The 22,027-nt window shown below is 34.6% G+C and overlaps 1 protein-coding gene across 2 annotated transcripts in view; it reads right to left on the bottom strand.

Annotated features, from left to right (window-relative positions):
* LOC149802825 (uncharacterized) overlaps positions 1-22,027 on the bottom strand; it is a 151,707-nt gene that overhangs the window by 50,519 nt on the left and 79,161 nt on the right. For both annotated transcript variants that reach the window (XM_089952280.1, XM_089952279.1), the window contains exons 3-4: positions 16,309-17,725; positions 7,981-8,226 (exon numbers count right to left, since the gene is read on the bottom strand). In XM_089952280.1, the coding sequence (XP_089808406.1) occupies positions 7,981-8,226; positions 16,309-17,725 (1,663 nt within the window). The remainder of the gene's footprint in view (positions 1-7,980; positions 8,227-16,308; positions 17,726-22,027) is intronic.

The raw sequence follows: 22,027 nt of genomic DNA, 5'->3' as shown, positions 1-22,027 counted from the left end.
GTGTACCAACACTTATGGACACAAAATGTCAAGACAAAATTTGGAAGATCGCCATATCACAAAGCACATGACCAGCTCTTCTTCAATGACATGTGCCATGTCAAAAAACTAAATCAACTACGTTGCTTGCATTATGTTTTTTATTTTGAAGGCGCATATTTTCTCCCCAACATGAAATAAAGTAAGGCAAATAAAGACCTTCTAATTCAGGCCACTGATTTTACCAAAGACGTGCACTATAGTCTACAGTATTTACATTGTGTATATCATACTTATATCCTTGTTTATTCCTAAAAAAAAGTTTGATACAGATTTGGTTTTATTTGTTGTTTCTACCAGATCACACTTTAGCTGTCAAATTTGTTGTTTTTACCATATCACACTTTAGCTGTCAAATTTGTTGTTTTTACCATATCACGCTTTTGCTGTCAAATTTGTTGTTTTTACCATATCACACTTTAGCTGTCATATTTGTTGTTTTTACCAGATCACACTTTAGCTGTCACATTTGCTGTTTTTACCATATCACACTTTAGCTGTCATATTTGTTGTTTTTACCAGATCACACTTTAGCTGTCAAATTTGTTGTTTTTACCAGATCACACTTAAGCTGTCATATTTGTTGTTTTTACCAGATCACACTTTAGCTGTCAAATTTGTTGTTTTTACCATATCATGCTTTAGCTGTCATATTTGTTGTTTTTACCAGATCACACTTTAGCTGTCATATTTGTTGTTTTTATCATATCACACTTTAGCTGTCATATTTGTTGCTTTTACCATATCACACTTTAGCTGTCATATTTGCTGTTTTTACCAGATCACACTTTAGCTGTCATATTTGTTGTTTTTACCATATCACACTTTAGCTGTCATATTTGTTGTTTTTACCAGATCACACTTTAGCTGTCATATTTGTTGTTTTTACCATATCACACTTTAGCTGTCATATTTTTTGTTTTTACTGGATCACACTTTAGGTGTCATATTTGTTGTTTTTATCAGATCACACTTTAGCTGTCATATTTGTTGTTTTTACCAGATCACACTTTAGCTGTCATATTTGTTGTTTTTACCATATCACACTTAAGCTGTCATATTTGTTGTTTTTACCAGATCACACTTTAGCTCTCATATTTGTTGTTTCTACCAGATTACACTTTAGCTGTCATATTTGTTGTTTTTACCAGATCACATTTTAGCTGTCAAATTTGTTGTTTTTACCATATCACACTTTAGCTGTCATATTTGTTGTTTTTACCATATCACACTTTAGCTGTCATATTTGTTGTTTTTACCATATCACACTTTAGCTGTCATATTTGTTGTTTTTACTGGATCACATTTTAGCTGTCAAATTTGTTGTTTTTACCATATCACGCTTTAGCTCTCATATTTGTTGTTTTTACCAGATCACACTTTAGCTGTCATATTTGTTGTTTGTACCATATCACACTTTAGCTGTCATATTTGCTGTTTTTACCATATCAGACTTTTGCTCTCACATTTGTTGTTTTTACCATATCAGACTTTTGCTGTCATATTTGCTGTTTTTACCATATCACACTTTAGCTGTCAAATTTGTTGTTTTTACCATATCACACTTTAGCTGTCATATTTGTTGCTTTTACCATATCACACTTTAGCTGTCATATTTGCTGTTTGTACCAAATCACACTTTAGCTGTCATATTTGCTGTTTTTACCAGATCACACTTTAGCTGTCACATTTGTTGTTTTTACCATATCACACTTTAGCTGTCATATTTGTTGTTTTTACTGGATCACACTTTAGCTGTCAAATTTGTTGTTTTTACCATATCACGCTTTAGCTCTCATATTTGTTGTTTTTACCATATCAGACTTTTGCTGTCACATTTGCTGTCATATTTGTTGTTTTTACCATATCACGCTTTTGCTGTCATATTTGTTGTTTTTACCAGATCACATTTTAGCTGTCATATTTGTTGTTTTTACCATATCACACTTTAGCTGTCATATTTGTTGTTTTTACCAGATCACACTTCAGCTGTCATGTGCTTAAGATTTACCATTCTTCAGTGATACAAAGCAATCTTACAAAGTGATGGCACTGATATATTAAGTCACATGTTTAATGAATATTTTTAAATATATCAGGCAAATGACCACAAAACTGTCTGATATTCAATACCGATACATGTTTTACAACATAAATCATTGTATCACCTTTTACTACATAATATAAGCATGATTACTGTAGCTGAATACACATTTACTTATTTAAGGTCATTTGCATCAAAGCAAACTACCAAATCATTAGTATTTAAATAATTTTCATTGTCCTATTTTAGAGATAATATTGAAGTCTAGTGCAATGTTTCTTATGATTAAAAACCTAATGATGTACTTCATTTTGAGCAAGTTAAACTTTTAAATGTACATGCAGTGATGCCATGATGTAATTGAGGTCACTATAATTGTAAGTGATGAATCAAACTCTATTTTTAAGACACTACATTTTACTGAGTTAATATTAAAATGTTCAAAGCAGAAAATTAAATTGCTAGTGAATTTTGATAAATATAATGCATAAAATGACTACGGTAAACTAGAGTAAAAACTCAGCAAGTTAATATAGTCAGAATATTATGCTAATGCACCATGCATGTTATCATCTGATGAAATTATACATATCTGAAATAAGGAGAAATTATACTAAAACAGTGTATACTATATTTATTGATTTTTCCAACTACAGTGTAATTATATTAATTTATAACACTTCCATAAAATAGTTCAAACTGATAGTCCCTTAACAACAGTGAAGGCATCTTTTAATTTTCTTCTTCCATAAAATGTTACACTCAAATATGCTGACAATCAATAAAATATGCTGAGTCATCAGGTAAAAAAAAAAAAGGTTCCCCAAGACTTACAGTACATGAAAAAATTTCTTGTCCCAAATTTTAAAGGTCATAAATAAATTATTTTTGAAAATAATGATGGGTATCTCAAAACATGTCATTATGGGGTGGGGGAGCTCCCATTCCCTTATCATTTAGATTTTACAACCAACCAACCCATTCCAATCTTCCAACTCTGGATTATCGTTCTACTGCATGGGAAACTGCCAAATTTAAGTTTAGGATTTTTATACTTCAAAAACAGGCAGCAGTGTTTTTCTAATTTATTTTTGAATTTATGTTTGTTACTTTTATGAAATCAGTAAACTTGCACAAAACCCACACACCAGAAATACAAAATTCCTGAGATACAATACTAAAATCCTGAAATAGAAACTTTCCGAGAATGACAAGACTTTCAAGCCATGCATACATCAAGTGATTCTCTTCCTGGTCCAGCTGTACTGTGATCATGTAGACCAATCAATTCACTGTACAGCTTGAGCCAATCAGCCACAATGACAGAATGGACTCTGGAGGTTTATTTCAATTTTCTCTACAGTTAAGCCCATCAGTATTTTCTATTACCATAAGAATATAAAGGCTTAATTTTGTTAGCTATTTTCAAGTCATAATATGCTAATGAAAACTGAATACTGCGAATTTGAAATTTTTATTAGTACAAGTGGAAGCCAGAATTTTCTGGAAAATGTAGACCTTTGAAATGAAATAAAAAGATTTTTCAAGGCTTTAAGTGAAAGCAGCAAGAAAACAGTTCTAAAATAAATATGCACCCATTCTGTTATATTTGCAAAGTACAGTGAGGTAATTGTTTCATTAAAATTTCAACGTTCGCGATCTCCAGCTTGGTGTGTCTGTGCTGTAGTATGCAGAAGCACAAATGAACTGGAAATTTCAACTCCAAAAGAACAGGAAGATATAAAAAGGTTGGAAAATGTTAGAATCGTTGGTAAGTAAATTCAGCTTAAATGTTGCATTTCTTGATTTCATATCCCATTCTCTTATTTTACAAATGAAGTGGACCTGCTGTTTTTAGCTTTAATATAAGATCAGGATGGATTTGTAAATGATACAAGAAGTGTTCATTTTCTTTACTGTTTGTTATAACTACAAGATAAGCCAAAATATAATGCTACAAATTAGAACAATTCCTAATGAAGACGTGTCAGTTGATGAAAGTATTCATTTAAATGGTGGATATTTCATGTGACCATTAATGGATACAACTTAAAGGATACCCGAGATATAGGTTTTGTTAACATTGGTGAATAAACCTGCTAAAATTTCTCAAATGTATCTCCGTAAATAGCCACAAAAACGTGCCCTTAATAATGAACACTGCAAATTATTCCACTTTCTGGATATTCCACTTGCATGGTTTCAGCAGTAATTATTGAATTCCATGAGTTTAGTGATAAAATGTAGCAGCTACAGACTGCTGTGTAAAATGAAAACAGTAAATGACCTGCTGTCACTTAGGAGTTTCTCATGTGGGAGGCTGTGGGTTCGAACCCCAGCCGAGTCATACCAAAGACTTAAAAAATGGTACTAACAGCTGCCTCGCTAGGCACTCAGCATCAAGAGGTTAGTGTTAGGACTGGTTGGCCTGTTGTCAGGATAATGTGACTAGGGGGACATCATACTACGTGTCTGTGGCATGATGCCTCAGTGCTATACATCACTATAAACTGTCACACTGCAGACATCGTAGCGATATGACTGAATCTCAAGCATTCTTTCTTCCTTGGTCCAGTGCAATGCATGGAGTGGGTTTCAAAGCATCTAGCCCCTGGAGTAGGTGCTTTGTGCATACATCAACATAACAGTCAAACTTGTCCTAACAGTCACCTGTACATAGCAGTCACTTGGTCACAAGGGCCATTCTAACCCCTCCCTTTGCTAATTTCTTTTATAAATGTCCTATGTGTAATGGGTCACCTGCCTTAAGCGGTCACTGTTGTATATCAGCAGTGAGGCCTCTGAGTATGTTAAAAATTTTGATAGGCAAGGCATTTATTAAATAATGTTAGCACCATTTTTATAAATCTTTGGTATGACTCGGCCAGGGATCAAACCCACGACCTCCTGCATCCATAGTACAATAGTCCTCATCTAATTCATAGACAAGCTAGAAAGTCCACAGATCTTTAATTACGCACAAATTCTTTTTTGGTTTCCTTGTACATTTCAACTGATTTTGAGGTAAATTTCATCTGGACTGTTTAATCGGGCATCAAAATTCCTGTATACATTTTGCATTTTTCCTACCAGGAATGTTTATGCATATTCTGGGTGGAAAAAAATCAATTTGGCTGGACATTGGACATTTCTTGGTATACAATTTACCTGCACTGAAATTATTCCTGAAAGGAATTTCAGAGTAAATTCCACCTGGAATCCTTCTAATCTATTTTATGCAGCTCAGGACTGTCCACTAACACAGTATCCATTTTCTGTCTAAGATGTGCGAGGATAATAATAAACTTAGACCACAAAAGTGTGTGTGTGTGTGTGTCTGTGTGTGTGCGCACGTGCATGCATGCTTTGGATTTTTAACCTAGTTTTATCCAAAAATGTTATGCAGATGGCACTTTGCTTTGCACAATGTCAGAAACAGCATCATGTCACCATGCTGAAATCAAAATGCAAGACAGTTTTCAACTGGTTTATTGCCAGTACAAATATCTAGTGTTCTACCAATGAGATTTGTTTTCCCATTTGCAAATTTAGCCAGGATTATCCTTCTGTCACCAGAAATATCAGGCTTAGGTTATAATTAATTCTTATCCAAATAAATGGGTTTACAACTTTTAAAGCCCAAAACTGAAATAATAGTTGGATATCAATTCTTTCAAAATCTTATTCCTGGCTATCTTATAGACTCTTGTATCATCCATTTTTCATCAAAATGCAAGAAAGGAAAACAAGAATTCAGAATAGAACAAAAAAATCAAATATATTGCATTTATATGGGAAATGCACATTTTTGTGACATTTAGCAGTTTAGGACCTGTCTCAAGTAAAAAAAACAAAAAAACAATATAATCAAAGAAGATCACAACCTGAAATTATTTTACTCTTATTCATTCATTATTCAAGATCACTTGCCTATTATCACTGGATAATTTGATCTGAAAGTGATAACACAGTGTTATTATGCTCAATAACCTATGCTATTAGCACAACACCATTACATATTAATGTGGTTGTCACTAAAGAGCTTGCATCAACGCAAACAATTTAATAAATCACAGAGATTTAACAAAGATGGTGCAAGATATATTGTCATTGAGCATATTACTGATGCAGAAATCAAACCAATGTAAATATGTCTGCAATAAAGCTTCTCCGCTTAACCAATCAGGAGATTGATTCCTGTTTACTTTGTGTTCAATTGCAGACATCCCTCCAGGCCAGTACTGAACAAATATACTTTAGCAATATTTTTTGCTACAACACTCCACTGTGTGACTATCAGTCAGTGAAATTGTCCCTTTGCCACTGGATGAGTATTGGAGAAAGCCAAATTTTAATACTGTATTTCCCTGTTATACATAACTCGTACTACTACAAAAATAATCGATAATAGTATATCATACACTCTCAGATACGGCTCTTTTCTATTTATTTTATTCTGAAGATTCAACAAGAACCACATACACCAGTAGCACATTATGTGCAAACAGATCCAAGTCTACATCATTGGCAATCATACATGTTTCACTAACCTGGTAAATAAAGTACTGTAGTACTCTGAAAATTAATATCAACCATGAACACCAAGTCCTACAAGTCTGAATGTGACTTCTGGATCTGACTACTCTGGGGTTAACCAACACCTAATTGGAAGCTACTAGCAACTCATGCAACTACATGCCTACACTTAGATCAGGTAAAGCAAAAAGAACCCGTTTGATGTTTTCTTTAAAATTATTTCAAGTACTGATTGCTTTAAATTTTGCCTAGTAATCATGAATTTAAAACAGAACATTAACAAATATAACTAGGCATAATATAAGACAGGACTTTAAAAAAAAAAACAGAAGAAAAATTTGCGAAGCAAGAACAAAGGCAAGATCAAAAAGAAGCTTAACTCAATAATATTTTCAAGCAATTAGGTAAAAATTATAGTTGACCATAAAAGAAAACCAATGACTACAAGTGGGAAAGAAAACAGGATTTTTTATTTTACAAAGGCCTTCGAGTAGAGATAAATTTACCAATTAAAAAATCTTAAGAACCTTATCTCTAAACAAGGAAATGCATACAAAAATCTAATATTACATTTACTACCATAAGCTAGAACCAGTATTTCAATACCACATACTGTCAGAGATGGGATCTCCATAACAAAGACTTACTATTGGATGACTTTCTTAATCCATGACATTACCACTTTCAAGGACAATGTAAGAAATACACAAACTAATAAAACGCTGTTATGTCCTGATCTGCATAAGCAGACAGAGTAATGTCCAGCACTAACAAACAAGAGTCCCTCAAAGGACTGACACTCTACTGCCAAAAACAAAATAAAAAGTCAGTTTCTCCCATCCTTTATTGTCTTTAGGAATGAAATTTTCCAGGACCATGTGGTGAAATCCTGATGCATTTATTCTTAATAAGGAAATAAAAAAAATTAGGAAAACAAACAATGTTTTGATAATCACCTTATTCTGCTGGGGGGGGGATGGAAACCATGAATAATGAAATGAAATCACGATATACATCAACCATCCATTACAAATGTTATTACAGTACCTATATTCAAATTATGTAAGAGTTTCATGTATCTTTCTAATTATGGGTTCACATGTAATTTCAAGTTTACACTTGAAACTGTTTAGTGTTAGCATAAACCTACATTTATGTTCTATGTAAAGGTAAAGAAATGTTCAGTGAGTGTTTTGCTGTTTGAAAGTTGCATCAATATTTACAATGAGCTATTTTGGCTCTGACCCTCCTTTTTTTCTCTCAGGAATGTCAGATGCAAAATTCAGTATGTTATGCTAAATCAATGTAGATGAAGGATTCAATTGGTCTCTTGTTAGCTGTATCATGTTGTTTATACTTACCAGTTTCAGCCTGACCTTGACTTTGTCCTTGACCCTGACCCATGCAGTTGGTGTCACTATCAATCCATATATGTTCCCTCTTCATGCAAGCAGTGCGGTGGAGCTCACAGTGACTAGGATACATGAAGCCATCAGAACCACATACGGGTTTCTTGTGGCCCATACATAGGATTGGTGGGCCACAAATGCAGAAGCCAAATTTGCAAATGCGTCCTGGGGGGCAGTCAAAGTCTTCAACACAGCTCTCTGCAAACAATACACAAAAAAGACTCATTTTAATACACATCTTCCCCTACTGCAATATTACAAGTAAATGCTAGGTAAACAAAGGGCCATAACTACTTCAAAAGTCAAGCAATATGTGCCATAATCCAATTTCATATTAGACTTGTGCATGTTACGCTCATTAAATGTTGCAAAAACTCCACTACTGAATAAACAAGTGTAGCTTTACATAATCAGCAATAAATTACCCCATTCATGGCATCATATTAAAGTAATTACTTGGTAGGTAATCAGCAATAAATTACCCCATTCATGGCATCATATTAAAGTAATTACTTGGTAGGTAATCAGCAATAAATTACCCCATTCATGGCATCATATTAAAGTAATTACTTGGTAGATAAGGATTTGTTTTTTTAAGAAAAAACACAGCCCAACCCACAAAACTCACTGAGTTTTTAGGTCTGGATTTTAATCCCGCTCTCATAATACTGAATTGATAAAAGTTAAGCTACACCCAAAAAGCTTCAGCTTTGCAAAAATTAAGATAAGTTTGAATTTTTGTCCAAAAGAGGGACCAGAAGGTTAAAATCTTGGACCAAAATAGAAAAATTGCTTTTGTAAAAATACTGCAGACCAAAATAGGTCAAAACTATTTAAAAATGTAGCGAATTTTTCATAATGGCATGAACATCTAATCAAGTCATTTACATATGCCTACAACTGTATTTAATTGCTTTTTGCTAAATTGTGCCACTAAGGTATTTTTCAAAATAGTCTACATCCAAAAAGTTGGAATAATATAATGCTGTGAACATTTAATCAGAATATACATTATGAATAGAAGGGGCTTTATATGCAGTTTATAATAATAATAATATTAATAATAATAATAATAATAATAATAATAATGACTTTATTTAAAGAATTTTAATGGAAGCCAGTCATTCTCTAGAATTGTTTGCTTGTCCTGGTCTAAGAAATAGGCACCCACCACTGATTTAAACAGCAGGCACTTTAAATCCTCATCACCATACCTGACAGCATTGTCCAGAGGCCTTTCATGGAATTTCAACACTTAACAGCTGTTTGATTGGTTCCTACTTTTGATTTGAAAATCTGTCTTGAATATGTCTGATTGTATTGTTTAGCATTACTTGCACTTTATTACACTTATGAAATGTAACAGGTTTATATTATTGCTTCAGTGAAACACTGCCAAATATAATATCTACAGGGTCATACATGTACTTTGGCAGAAATACTTTCATACTTCTGCCTGATACAATCTGCACTACCATGTAAGGCAATTCAACAATCAGGAGATCTTCAGTCTGGAAAGCACTGGACAGGCCAGCTATGATGGGCAAATAGTCAAGCAAAAAATACAACCTTTTCAAGGTCACTGATGTTAAATCTTAGAGATAATGGCATTAACAGCATGGATGCTAACAGCAGAAGTATGCTTAAGATGAACAATAACTGCCTGAGGTTCTTCAAGGGCACACAGGGGTCACTTCAAGGCGCACGGGGCTCACTACTTACTTGCTAGACACTGAACATGTTTGTTGGAGCTAAAATGTCTCCGATCAATTTCAATCACATTTGCTACATCTCTCAATTCACACATCTTTTTTGGTGAAGAATAGTAAAACCAATAAATGTGTCCTCAATGGTATCCTAAACTGCTGGTATAAATGAAGGACTTCTTATTTGCATCTAATGCAGCCCATTCTAATTAATGAATCTACACAGTGTATAGCAATCATATCTTGTATATTGTCCTTTAATTTGTGCACAAATACAGTCATGGAGGCAAGACATACCTTACATACAATATCTCTTGCTCAAAAATGGCCTGATCAGCAAGTGCTACTATCAGTATTAATGCTTGTGATCTGGAACTTATTTGTCTTTGTACTGGGTCTTCAGGGAGTTGAGGAAAGGTGTACAGCTTGATTGCTGCTGTAACTTTGTCCCAAATCTAGACCATTTGTTTTGCAGAATTTAACAAGTTAACTAAAAATCAGGGAGTTTTATTTCCCCTGTAAGTGCCTTGGGATCCCATAAGATGGAATTGGCCACATGACGAGTCAGTGAATGGTCCAGCATCAAGGAGTCAGTACTTTGTGTTTTTCTAGAGTTTTAAATTTTCACAAACTTTACAGCTGAACTTTCATGCAAATTTGAAATTAGTGAGGGGCAGAAACTTCCTCTACTGTTTTGAAGGCATTATACAGTCATAACTGTACTGTACTTCATTGTTTCATCATTTTTGAGTGTTGTCTCTTGCACAGCTTTGCATAATGGCGGAATCGAGACAAAGCCAAAGGTATCTTGTTAGTACAGGGCATGGGCTTTTGCAAGAAATATTGCAAAATAGAGCCAAGCATCGTTTAGCTGATAAGGCCAAAGATTTCTCCATCACAGTTGCAACAAAACGCAATGATTCCCAAAGGGGAACAACTATGCAAAATAATAGCCCTTTAGTGGCATCAAAATCAAGGAGAAATCCTGTATCTACAGATAAGTTGACTATGCCATTACTTTCAAGAGCTTGTTACATGAGTGTGAAATCTTGAGAGTCGGTGATAGAAAACGTGACATTGCAATAGAATGGCGGCACCCAGATGATAGTCTTATTGAACGACAAGCGACACACAATCAAGTGATGTGGGACCATCACCTTGAATTATTGACAAATTTGTCAGCTACAGTAACAACTATGATGTCACAAGTTGACAGTCATACAAAAAAACCATGGCTGATATGCCGGGATTTGATGGACCAGTATGGAAACATGTACGGATGGAAACAGTTCAGCATATTGAGGAAAGTGATCTTTCTAACACCGATACGGAAAGTGAGGAAGATGTTGATGACTTCGAGCGTGGCCTTCAAAACTTAGTAGCATCACCACCAAATTTACCCTCAGAAATTGAAGGAAATGACATCCTGAAAAAACTCCGACTTTTATGAAGTGCATGAATGTTGTGGGCCGCCCATTCAGAAGAGCTTGGCCAAAGTTGTGAATGCAGGATTCAGGACCCAAATAGCACAGGATAAATTTAAGAACTTGAGCGAAAAACATTTAAGGCCACAAAATTGCCAAAATTTAAGTGTGCCTAAAGTAAATCTCGAAATTTGAGCAAAAATGAACAAAGCTACAAAACAAATGGATGCCAAGCTCCAAAAGTTCCAAGGAACTGTTGCTAAAGCTAGTGTTCCCCTTCTCAGGCTCATGGATGAATTACTACATAATAAGTTAGACGGTACACCTGCAAATGTAAAGTAAACTGCTTGCAGATATAAAAAAAAATAATAAAAAATTGATAACCACACAACCTCCTTTTAGAGCTGTTGCTAAAAGCACCATAGCTAGATGAATCAAGACTGTTATGAAGGAGGCCGGGATTGATACATCCATTTTTGGGGCCCACAGCAATAGAGCTGCATCAAGCACCGCTGCAGCTAAATTGAAACTGTCTTTGCATACTATTATTATGACTAGCATGGAGTAATGATTGCACTTTGCAAGTTCTATCATAATCCTGTATCAGATAGCTTAGATTTCAACAGTGCTGTGCTTGGGAAGTCCCAGCTATAAAAAATTTTTGATTCAATCTCAGATGCTTATACATTGTTCTTTATAATTGTATCTAGTATCGCAAATACACATTTTACTTTACTCTTTCTTCATTGTTGTGCATGGATGCATAAACTCTGAAATCTCATGGGATCTTGAGACACTTACAGGGGAAATAAAATTTCACAATTAAACAAAACTTACCAAAGTCACAGTTTGATTGGGATTTTATGAACCTGTATTAGTGCCTGAGGGATCACATGCCCACCCATATGCAAATTAATTATCTTATTGTTTTCTGAGGCATCCAAGCTGATCATGCTCTAAAGACTGACTCATCACGTGACCAATTCCATCTCATGTGATCCCTCAGGCACTTACAGGTTCATAAAATCCCAATCAAACTGCGACTTTGGTAAGTCTTGTTTAATTGTGAAATTTTCTAGCTTTAATCTCCGCATATGCAGTGCTGAGAAGACAGTCATGTCTTTTCTTCTAATCTGCAGTCAGCTTTGTAAAGGCTTGAGGAATAAGGGTATTGCTGATGGGGATGGGTGGAATGTTTGATTTAATAACCTTTCTGGTGCAAGTAATATGCTCTTGGCTTGTTTTATATGCTATCAATGGGTCAGTATTAAAACTGGACATTCCTCTGAATCAGGCACAGGAATAATTTGCTGACACTGTGAATGCTGTACATGCTGAATAAAACATAAGCAACCTCTTTTCATCTTACTCAACCCAAAGCCAAGTCTTTATCCACTGATCCTGTGAAGTCCAAATACTGGTATGTTTAAATTTATGTTTGTACCCTTTTTGGACCTGTGATTTTTGAATTCCTGCAATACAACATGTCTGGTTGATTCTTTCCACCGTCAGTAAATCCATATTTAAATAAACTCATAGTCATCCATCAAGAACATATGGTAAGATGAAACATGTGATGCTTAGTTTTAGCTACAGTTGAGAAGACAAACATTTGATTGACAAAGATTGAGCTTAGACTGGTGATCTGCATATTGCATGCTAAATTTGCCAATTTCCACAAACATTTCATAGGACCAGTCTCTCACTATCAATAGATTTCCACCTGCATCAGAGTCTTTTCACAACTGTTTTCAGATGATTTAAGACTTAAAAATCACATTCCCTTCAATTTATTGGAACAAGTAAGAAATATCAAATGTCCAGTGGGCTAGTGCTGCTAATATATGATAGGTTTGCTGCTGAGAAAAAAATCAGTCCCAGATCTCACACTGCCATAATTATCAGGTCCAGCATGGGCAAGGCATTTTACTCCAATTGCCTTGGCACAAAATAACCAAATTGTATTGCTGAGTCATAAAACACCAAAGCAAACAAGAAACAATAGAGGATTGGAATAAAAACAAGTGGATGGAATAGAAACATACTTCCTTTTATAGTCCAAGTCTCTGACATCACCTAACCAATTGACAAGTCCAAACTTTGCAATCCTTAACAAGGCACAGCATGTATAATTAGTCTAAATTTTGTAACCATAGATCCATTGTAATGTGAGGTCATTGCTTAATTATTTATCTTTATATAATCAACATGCTCCGCCCCATTCATATAGTCTGTTAGGCAATTTCTACCCATGACACTGTTGTCTCCGATGTCTAGACAGCTGAAACAAAAGATGACATAGGTATGGGAAAGAATGCTGCCAAACTGAGACACAAGTGAGATTACCAGAATGAATGATCTGGCATGAAGAATAATTACAAAGCTATTGACCTCTTCAAGTCAAATATTTCAATGGATCCTTGGTTACAAAATATAGGCCAGTAAAGGCTGCTTATGTTTAGGACAGTAAAATTCAGACTTTCCAATAAGAAAATGGCTCTAACATCACCCATCGGCAGAGTGATATGAAAGGTTCTAACTATACTTGCCACTGCACATGAGGCATAATAAAAAGATCTTTGTGATCAGGCTCTGTCGAACACATACAGCACAAATAAGCGATTTCAGGAATCCATGTTCCCACTTTTATTTAGTCTCATCAATATCAAGCTACATAGTAAATTTAGTTAAAATCCAGTAATATGTAATGGAGTTGTTCTGTGGAGACAAAAGTGGGTGCGTCTGACATTCAGGGGCTATAATTCCATAAAATGCTGATACAGAAAGTTGACATGGAACTCAGTATGAAGGTCTTGTCAGTATCAAGTAGAATACCAAATCTAATTAAAATATAATAATTAAGACTTTTATAGGACATAAAAGAATGGGTGGGTCTCATAATTAATTAGGAGCTATAATACTAATAAACAATGAGGTAGAATGCTACTAATGAAACTCAGCCAAGACATCAGCAACACCAAGCAGTAAACAAAATTTGGAATAAATCTAGCCATAATTAGGGTAGATACTGTTTTGAAAAAGTGGATGGTCCCAAAAATCTGGGGCTATAACTCTAATAGATGATGACATACAATATTGACAATCAAAATCAGCCAAGGTCTCATCAGTAAATAGCTGCATGCCAAATTTGGTTGAAATCCATTCATAACTAAGGGAATTATTGGGTGGTCATGAAAGTTGGTTTGGTCTGACAAAGCGAGGCTTTAAATCTGTGAGGACACAGAACATTGACAATGGATTCCATCCATTGGTCTCATCACTGTCAAGTAGCATATATGGAGAAAGATTTTAATTAAAACCTTACAAGTATTTGATGCCAATGCCTTGATACTAAGCAGGCATTATAAAATGGATTTTAAGGTAATTCAATACTGTTATATCTTATAAAACAAAAATCTCGACCCTAAACTTCTCATCCCACTTGATGGCACCATTTTACTAAAATTCTGGCACAGGTTGCTGCTACATATTATTTGAGAAAAAAAAGGATATACCAAGAAACTGATGTATTCACTTTTCATTAGTCTCATCTAGCTGCCAATACAATTTTGTCAAAATTCTAAAATAATTCAAGGATTAACTACACTGAAACAAAAGTGGGTTATCTGATCAAGAGCAATAACTCCACCAACAAATGCTAAACTCAACAAAGGTCAAGCTGCATACCAAATTTTTATGAAATTCAACAGCAATTAAGGATAAAAATAATAAATTGGGCTAGTTATTGTTTTGCCTCAAAATGAGTGGGTCTATAAAATGGGACAATAACTCAAACGACAATGCACAACACTCAGCCAGTGTCTCATCAATAACAAAGTGCATAACAATTTTATTTTTAACTTGAATATTATTCCAATAATTCACTCAGAATTCCAGATAAACATCATATTTCCACATTTTATGCAGTCAGTTCAAATAAAAACTAATAAAGAAATTTTAATTGTAGTCAAATTATGCAAACCAATTTAATTTAGGCATGAAGTCCAAAAATGTCTACTTATTGATCATGACAAAAGCTAGCCCATATTGTATGATGGCAAGTTCAATCAATATAAAGTATGTTATACATTCAAGTTCCAAATGATGTATGCACCTTTGAAAAGACTACTTGATCAATGCAAGAATACTCACTCAAACTGAGTCATATAAACAAACATAGCCTGAACTTGTCTTGGTCACAAAGTCATCTGACACATTAAAATGGTTTCTTAATATCTGATTAAAATTAAGTTTCATTACACAGGTTTTGGCTTTACAGTATTCACAAATACCCCATCAATTAAAACAAAAAAAAGCAATTAGTTCTAAACACGGGAATAGAATACACAATTGATTAAAAAAATTCATCTAGAGCTCTGTTTATTGCATGGGAACAAAAGATGGTGGGTCCAATAATCAGGTGCTATAAATCAGCTAAACTTTAATGTAAATGCTGACAATCAAATTGGACCAAGATCTCATCAATATCAAACTACTTATCAAAATTTGGTTTAAGTAATATATTAAAAAAGAAGCTATTGCACAGAAGTGAAAGTGTGTGGATCCAAAAATCAAGAGCAATAATACTGCAAACAATAATGTAAACAACGAAAAATCAAACGTATTCAGGGTCTTCTCAATATAAAGCTGCAAGCCAAATTTGGTCGATGTCCATGAATAATATTAAGTTATTGTGCGGAAACAGAAGTAGGAAGTCTGACCATCAGGGGCCATAACTCTCCTAAATGATGAAGTAGAATGATGACAACCAACCTCATTCAAGGTCTTATCAACATTAAGCTATTTACCAAGTTTGGTTTAAATCTAAAAAGTAATTATTGTGTGGAAATGAAAATGGGTAGGTCTGACATTTGGTCTCTAAACAATTCAGAAAAAAAAGAAGAAAAAACTTGGTCAAGGTCTGATCAAGATTTAGTTGCATACCAAATTTGGTTGAAATCCCATTATAATTATGACAGTTACTGTGCAGAAATGAAAATGGGATGGATGGAAGGAAAGACATCAATAAAATAATGACAGCAAGATGGAAAGATGGATAGACAATGTCCCTCTCTCCTTTTGAAAATCAGGAAACAAAAAAGATTACATGAAACAGAATTCACATTACTAGCTTTCACTGATTTGCTTACCTATTGGCCTGGACTCGATATAAATGTCCTCTACATCAATGGCATATGGATTGAATGGTTGATTAAATAGATAGTGCCCTTGTCCAGATGTTGGCTGTTTTGCATCAGCGTGGACCTTATCTTTATCAATTTCTTTATCTTCTTTTTCCTCCTTCTCATCTTCCTCTTCCTTTTCACTGCCATCTCCATCTTTTATTTGCTTCTTTTCTTCTTCTTCCTCCTCCTCTTCATCTCCTTCACTTTTTCCATTCCTTCTATCTTCATCCTTTATTTGTTTCTTTTCTTCTTCTTCCTTCTCTTCATCTCCTTCACCTTTCCCATTGCTTTCCTTCCCTTTTTCTTCATCCTGTTCCTCATCCTCACCTTCATCCTCTTTCTTCTGCTTCTTCTTATCTTCATCCTCTTTCTTCTCTTCTGTTTTATTTTTCTCATCTTCATCTTTTTCTTCTCCACCTTCATCTTCATCCTCTTCACTACCTTTAACTTTTTTTTCTTCCTCATCACTGCCACTTTCTTGTTTCTTCTGACTATTTTCATGTTCCTTCACTGTCCTCTTTGCACTTTCATCCTTGCCACTCAAACTTCCACCGTGTTCCTTTTCACGTACTCCATAATAATAGCCATAATATCCATCCTTTTTCAATTCTTTATTTTCATCTTTTCCTCCTTTACCATCATCTGCATCATCTGTATCATCATCTTCATATGAGTCATCTAAGTCACTGTCCTTTTTACTGCCGTATCTCCTCTGATGACCAAAATGATTGAATTCTCCATCAGACCTGTGCTCCATCTGATACCCCTGATCACGCTGGTACATAATATCATCTTCAATGATGCCCGTGTTCTTATTTAAATCAGGATTTTCCTTCACAAAAGAATTCAAGTCAAACAGCGAATCTTCATGATGGAGTATATGGGAGTCATCAACCGTTTTATCCTTGTCACTTGCATTTTTCTTTAGTTTTGAAGTGTCCTCGAAGTCTGGGGTGTCAACTTTGATATCCTTTTTGTCAAGGAAGTCAAATTTTGAAAGGTTTGTGTTTGATGCAATTTTGTGCTTTTTATGTTTTGGTCGTTGTTGTCCTTTATGCTGAGTTTTTCTTGTGGAATCTATTTCTCTTTGTTCTTGCGTCTTTGAGTTGTATCTGTCATTTTCTCCGTCACTCAAAAAACTCTTTATTCTTTTTCTGAAGAGGACATCTCTACTTTTACCATCATCAGCTTCATTTGAACTAACATATCTTTCATATTTATTATCCTCTACCGTTCTATTGTCATTTAAGGAATTTGCCATACTATCAAAATACTTATCACTGCTAGGATCTTCTGATTTTTGTGTAGAATTGGAAACGTTATACTCTCCATTATTACTCTGAGATGATTTTGGCATGTCATCGTACAGCCCTCTGTGTTCCTGAAAATAAATAAACAATAGAAATAATGTTAACAAAACAAAAGACCCATGTGGACATTAAGATCACTCCATTCCGGACACCTAACTTTAAGTGAAATGTGAGGGCAGTAGGTAAACAAATTTGTTCTAGTATGATGCTTTCTAACATTTCAGGGTTTTAAAAATGTTCATTAATGGCATCCATGCTGGACGATGTAATGGCATCATGTGCAAACATTAAAAAGGCCTTATGACAGAATTCATTTTGTAAACTGATCTTTCTCAGAATAAATCACTGAAAGGTTATTCTATTTTTTGTCATGGCAGCCAAAATGTGGTCAAACTCTGATCAGCAAATTTTTAGAAATTTTTCTATTTTTAGTAACAGCAGCCTGTAGCTTTTGCTGGCAACTTTGGTCATCTATGTAGTGTTGTAGAAGTCAACTGAAGATTTATCTTTGTTAAGTAATGGCAGCAATATTTCATGATGTTGAAATAACATGATTTGTAAAAATTTCAAAGGTCTTTATGCAAGATTTCTTCCTGTAAATTTTGTCTAATTCTGATTCGCAGTCTTTTAGAACTCATGTAAAGGTTTATCTGTATCACATTTGATGCCAATTGGCATCATTTATAGCAAAACTGAAAGGCTGCCATGACAAGATTCTTCCTCCTGAAAGGTCTTTATTGTCTGGACGTTTTCTACCAATTCTGTTCAGCAGTCTTTTGCGAGGTCATTTAAAGGGTTACCTAATTTCACTTACTTTTTGTAACTGTGGTAGTCATACCGAATCTATGATCAGCACCATTCTGATTCAGGACAAAACAGTCATCATAAAAAGTCTTTTCTTGAAAACCCTACGTCAACATGACCATTCATTCAGGGGGAGTAGCCATGACCAGATTTTCAAGATGGCTGCTAAGCCATAATAGATAAAACATCAACACCATTTTCGTTAAGGACCAACTAGATATAATCTGAAGTATTTTGGTTAAAACCCATGCTGAATGACCATCCATACAGGTGGTGTAGCAATAGCAAGATTATTGATATGCCCTCCATGGTGGAATAAAAGATTGGTTAATTTTCATTTCAGTCCAACTAGATACCATGAGAAATAGGTAAATATTTCTTGATTCTGCTGAGTAAAGCAATTGTGGATGACAGTGTTTTACAAAGCTTATCAATATGGTCATCCCATGATAAATTATTATCTACGGACAAACCTACAAGCTTTTTATGTTTGACATTTTCTAATGGATGATTATTTATTGCAAGAGATAGTTTTGGGTTCCCTGACTTGAGTAGTTTTTGTGATGTCCCCAAAATCATACATTTCGTTTTACCTTCATTAATTACATTCCTATTTTGTTGTGCCCAGTTGAACTCTAATAAAGTCTGAGTTTAATCTCATTTGGATAACTTCAGTATCAGAACTAGATGTATACAAGGTTGCATCATCTGCAAACAAATCTGTATTTGTGGATTTATTATTAAATGGTAGATCATTGATATAGATAAGGAAGAGGAGAGGGCCCAAAACTGAGCCTTGAGGGACCCCTGAATGAATAGTGTGAGTTTGAGAGCTAATATTGCCAATGCTTACTTGTTGAGACCTTTGGTTTAGGTATGATCTAAACCAGTTTAAAGAAGGACTGTCGAACCTGTAACAGTTCAACTTTTGCAGCAGAATTTCATGATCAACAAGGTCAAAGGCTTTCTTGAAGTCAAGGAAAACAATCCCAGTCATATGTCCATTATCCATTTAGTTCAGCCAAAGATCAATTAATTTGGTAAGTTCTGTTTGGCACGAGTGGTACTTTCAAAAACCTGATTTTGCTTTATGACATAGAGAGTAGGTTTAAAAAAATTTACAGACCTGAATGGATACATGCTTTTCAATAATTTTGACAATACAGGTAAAAATGATATTGGTCTGTAATTCCTAGGATCCTCCTTTTCCCCTTTCATAAAGATAGGTGTAACCTTTGCATATTTCAGTGTTTCTGGAAAATTACCACTCATTATACTTAAGTTTATGATATGCGTTACTGACCTTTTTATTACTGGTGCAGCAATTTTAAGAATTCATGGACCAATACCATCCAATCCAGAGGATTTATTAATATTCACCTTACTTAGCATATCAAAAACATCAGCTTCACTAACATTAGCATCTGAAACAATTATCATCAGGAATTTTAGCTTTTATAAATGATAGAGAGCATCAAGTTCAACTGTGATGTTAGTCTGGTTTTGAATACTGTTACTGGAGATGCAGAAACTGTAGAATATTTCCACAATGTCATGTACAGATGTTGCTATATCATCATTTTGCTTGAGTCAATATGAGTCCCTTGACTGGCAAAAAGGCATATCTGAAGATAGCCATAATATGTATCAAGTTTCACAGCAATCCACAGAATAATGCAAATGATGCTGCATTCAAAAATTTATGTTCATTATTATACCTTGTTATAGTCAAAGAAGAAATACATGTAACAAAGGGTACCAAGAACAGCACACTATATGCCCAGCCCATGTTTAATAGTCCTTTGTGTAGATAAGTGAACTTTTGTGCAGAAACCATTTCTCTTCTTACAACGTCCTTGACCTTTGCCCCTCTGAACCTCAAAACAACAGGGTTTCTCTTTACTCCAAGTGCAAGTCATCAACAAAGTGTGGTCCTGCTCTATATATAACTAATGCTATTGTGTGGAAACACATTTTTCTTCTTTCAGTCATGGTGACATTAGCCTGTGGACTTGACCCCAAAAAAAGGATTATTTGGGATCAACCAGACATCACATGAAGTCCTTCTGGTTAAAATCCCATGGTGATACAACCATCCATTCTGGAGTAGGAATATCAAGACTTATTGTTTGTCGAGCCTGCAAGTATTTTAGGAGTATCAACTGCAAACATGAGCCAACAGAAACACCAGTAGAGCTAACATTTGCAGATCCAAGTAATATTTGCTGATATGGAATCATTGGAGTTAAAATTTTATGTTCAATACCTGTAAGAAATAAAACACAATGTATTTGTTCTATACACAATTTGTTTCCTTCTGTATCAATGTTTTGATTTTATGGGCTTTTTTTGCAGCCTTACTCCACCTGGTCTCTGAATTAATTTTTCCTTTAATAGTAGTCTGAAATTCATTTTTTTAACAATGAAGGTAGTTGTATGGTAAAGTTTGGACAATGTGCTGACTATATGGCACTTTAAAGATTCTGTATGTTCAGCACTAATATTGTAAGTACTCACTTATAAGTCGAATTAAACTGCAAACTATGAAGATCATGATCTGCCATAGCATAATGTGCCTGCAGATCAGGATCTGTGTTGTTTGTTCTACTGATTTCTCCTTACCATACAGGCAATCGGTATGTGCAGTTTGCAGTTGGACTCAGCTTATAAGTGAGTATATACAGGACACATGGTACTAATGATACGGAAAAATGGGAACCAGTCTGGAAATGGGTGAACATAAAATAGAGTATATATGGGTTTGGCTGATCAGGATTGGTAATAATGTAAGTTATGTTTTAGGAAAAAGAATTTTTTGAGAGCTAATCCTAGTTGTAAGTGTTTTATTAATGGAATTTCAGTCCTTTAAGTCTTGAGTTTGGAACACTCATTATTAAAATTAGCACCTGACTCCCTGGTGCAGAATTGAAAGCACATGTTTCAAACACATGCAGCTCATATCCTTTCCTGTACACAGAAGCTGACATCCAGGTTTCATCTATACTGATAAATATAGGTTTGATCATGAGCACTCAAAAATGTTAAGTTATTGAATTTTTAATATCATGATGTTTTGCATAGGTTTACTATGGGAACTGAATTAGTACCATGAGTCCTACAGTAATACCAAGCTTTTATATCCTGAAAAATGAATAAATAATTCATAAGATCATTGATTGTTTATGTTTTTACTTGTCAGAGCATGAAAGAGTATCATACAGTATTAATTAGACTTAGATAACTTCAACCTGATAGTACAATGAATGCCATTTTTATGTTTTTGTAGTCACAATAATCAAGCATGAACACAGTTGCTATACTTCTCAGTCTATACTTCAGGGCTCAAACATGTTTCCAGCACAAGGTCATCTGCAAACTGTCTGTATTTTTCTATCCCTTAAATTCAGTTTTTTTATTCCAAAGGGAGACATGTTGTTGTTGTTGTTGTTGTTGTTGTTGTGGGGTTTAACGCCATTTTTCAGCACACGATAGGCTATGAATGGTGGCCAGTATTAATGGTGGAAGAAGAACCCGGGAAAACCCCCGGAAGAACCACCAACCCATGAGAA

Source organism: Sinohyriopsis cumingii, chromosome 3 (assembly GCF_028554795.1).
Source record: "Sinohyriopsis cumingii isolate HCF-2022 chromosome 3, ASM2855479v2, whole genome shotgun sequence".
Taxonomy (NCBI): domain Eukaryota; kingdom Metazoa; phylum Mollusca; class Bivalvia; order Unionida; family Unionidae; genus Sinohyriopsis; species Sinohyriopsis cumingii.
Note: the sequence above shows the minus strand (reverse complement) of the source record. Positions and strands in the feature narration are given on the sequence as shown.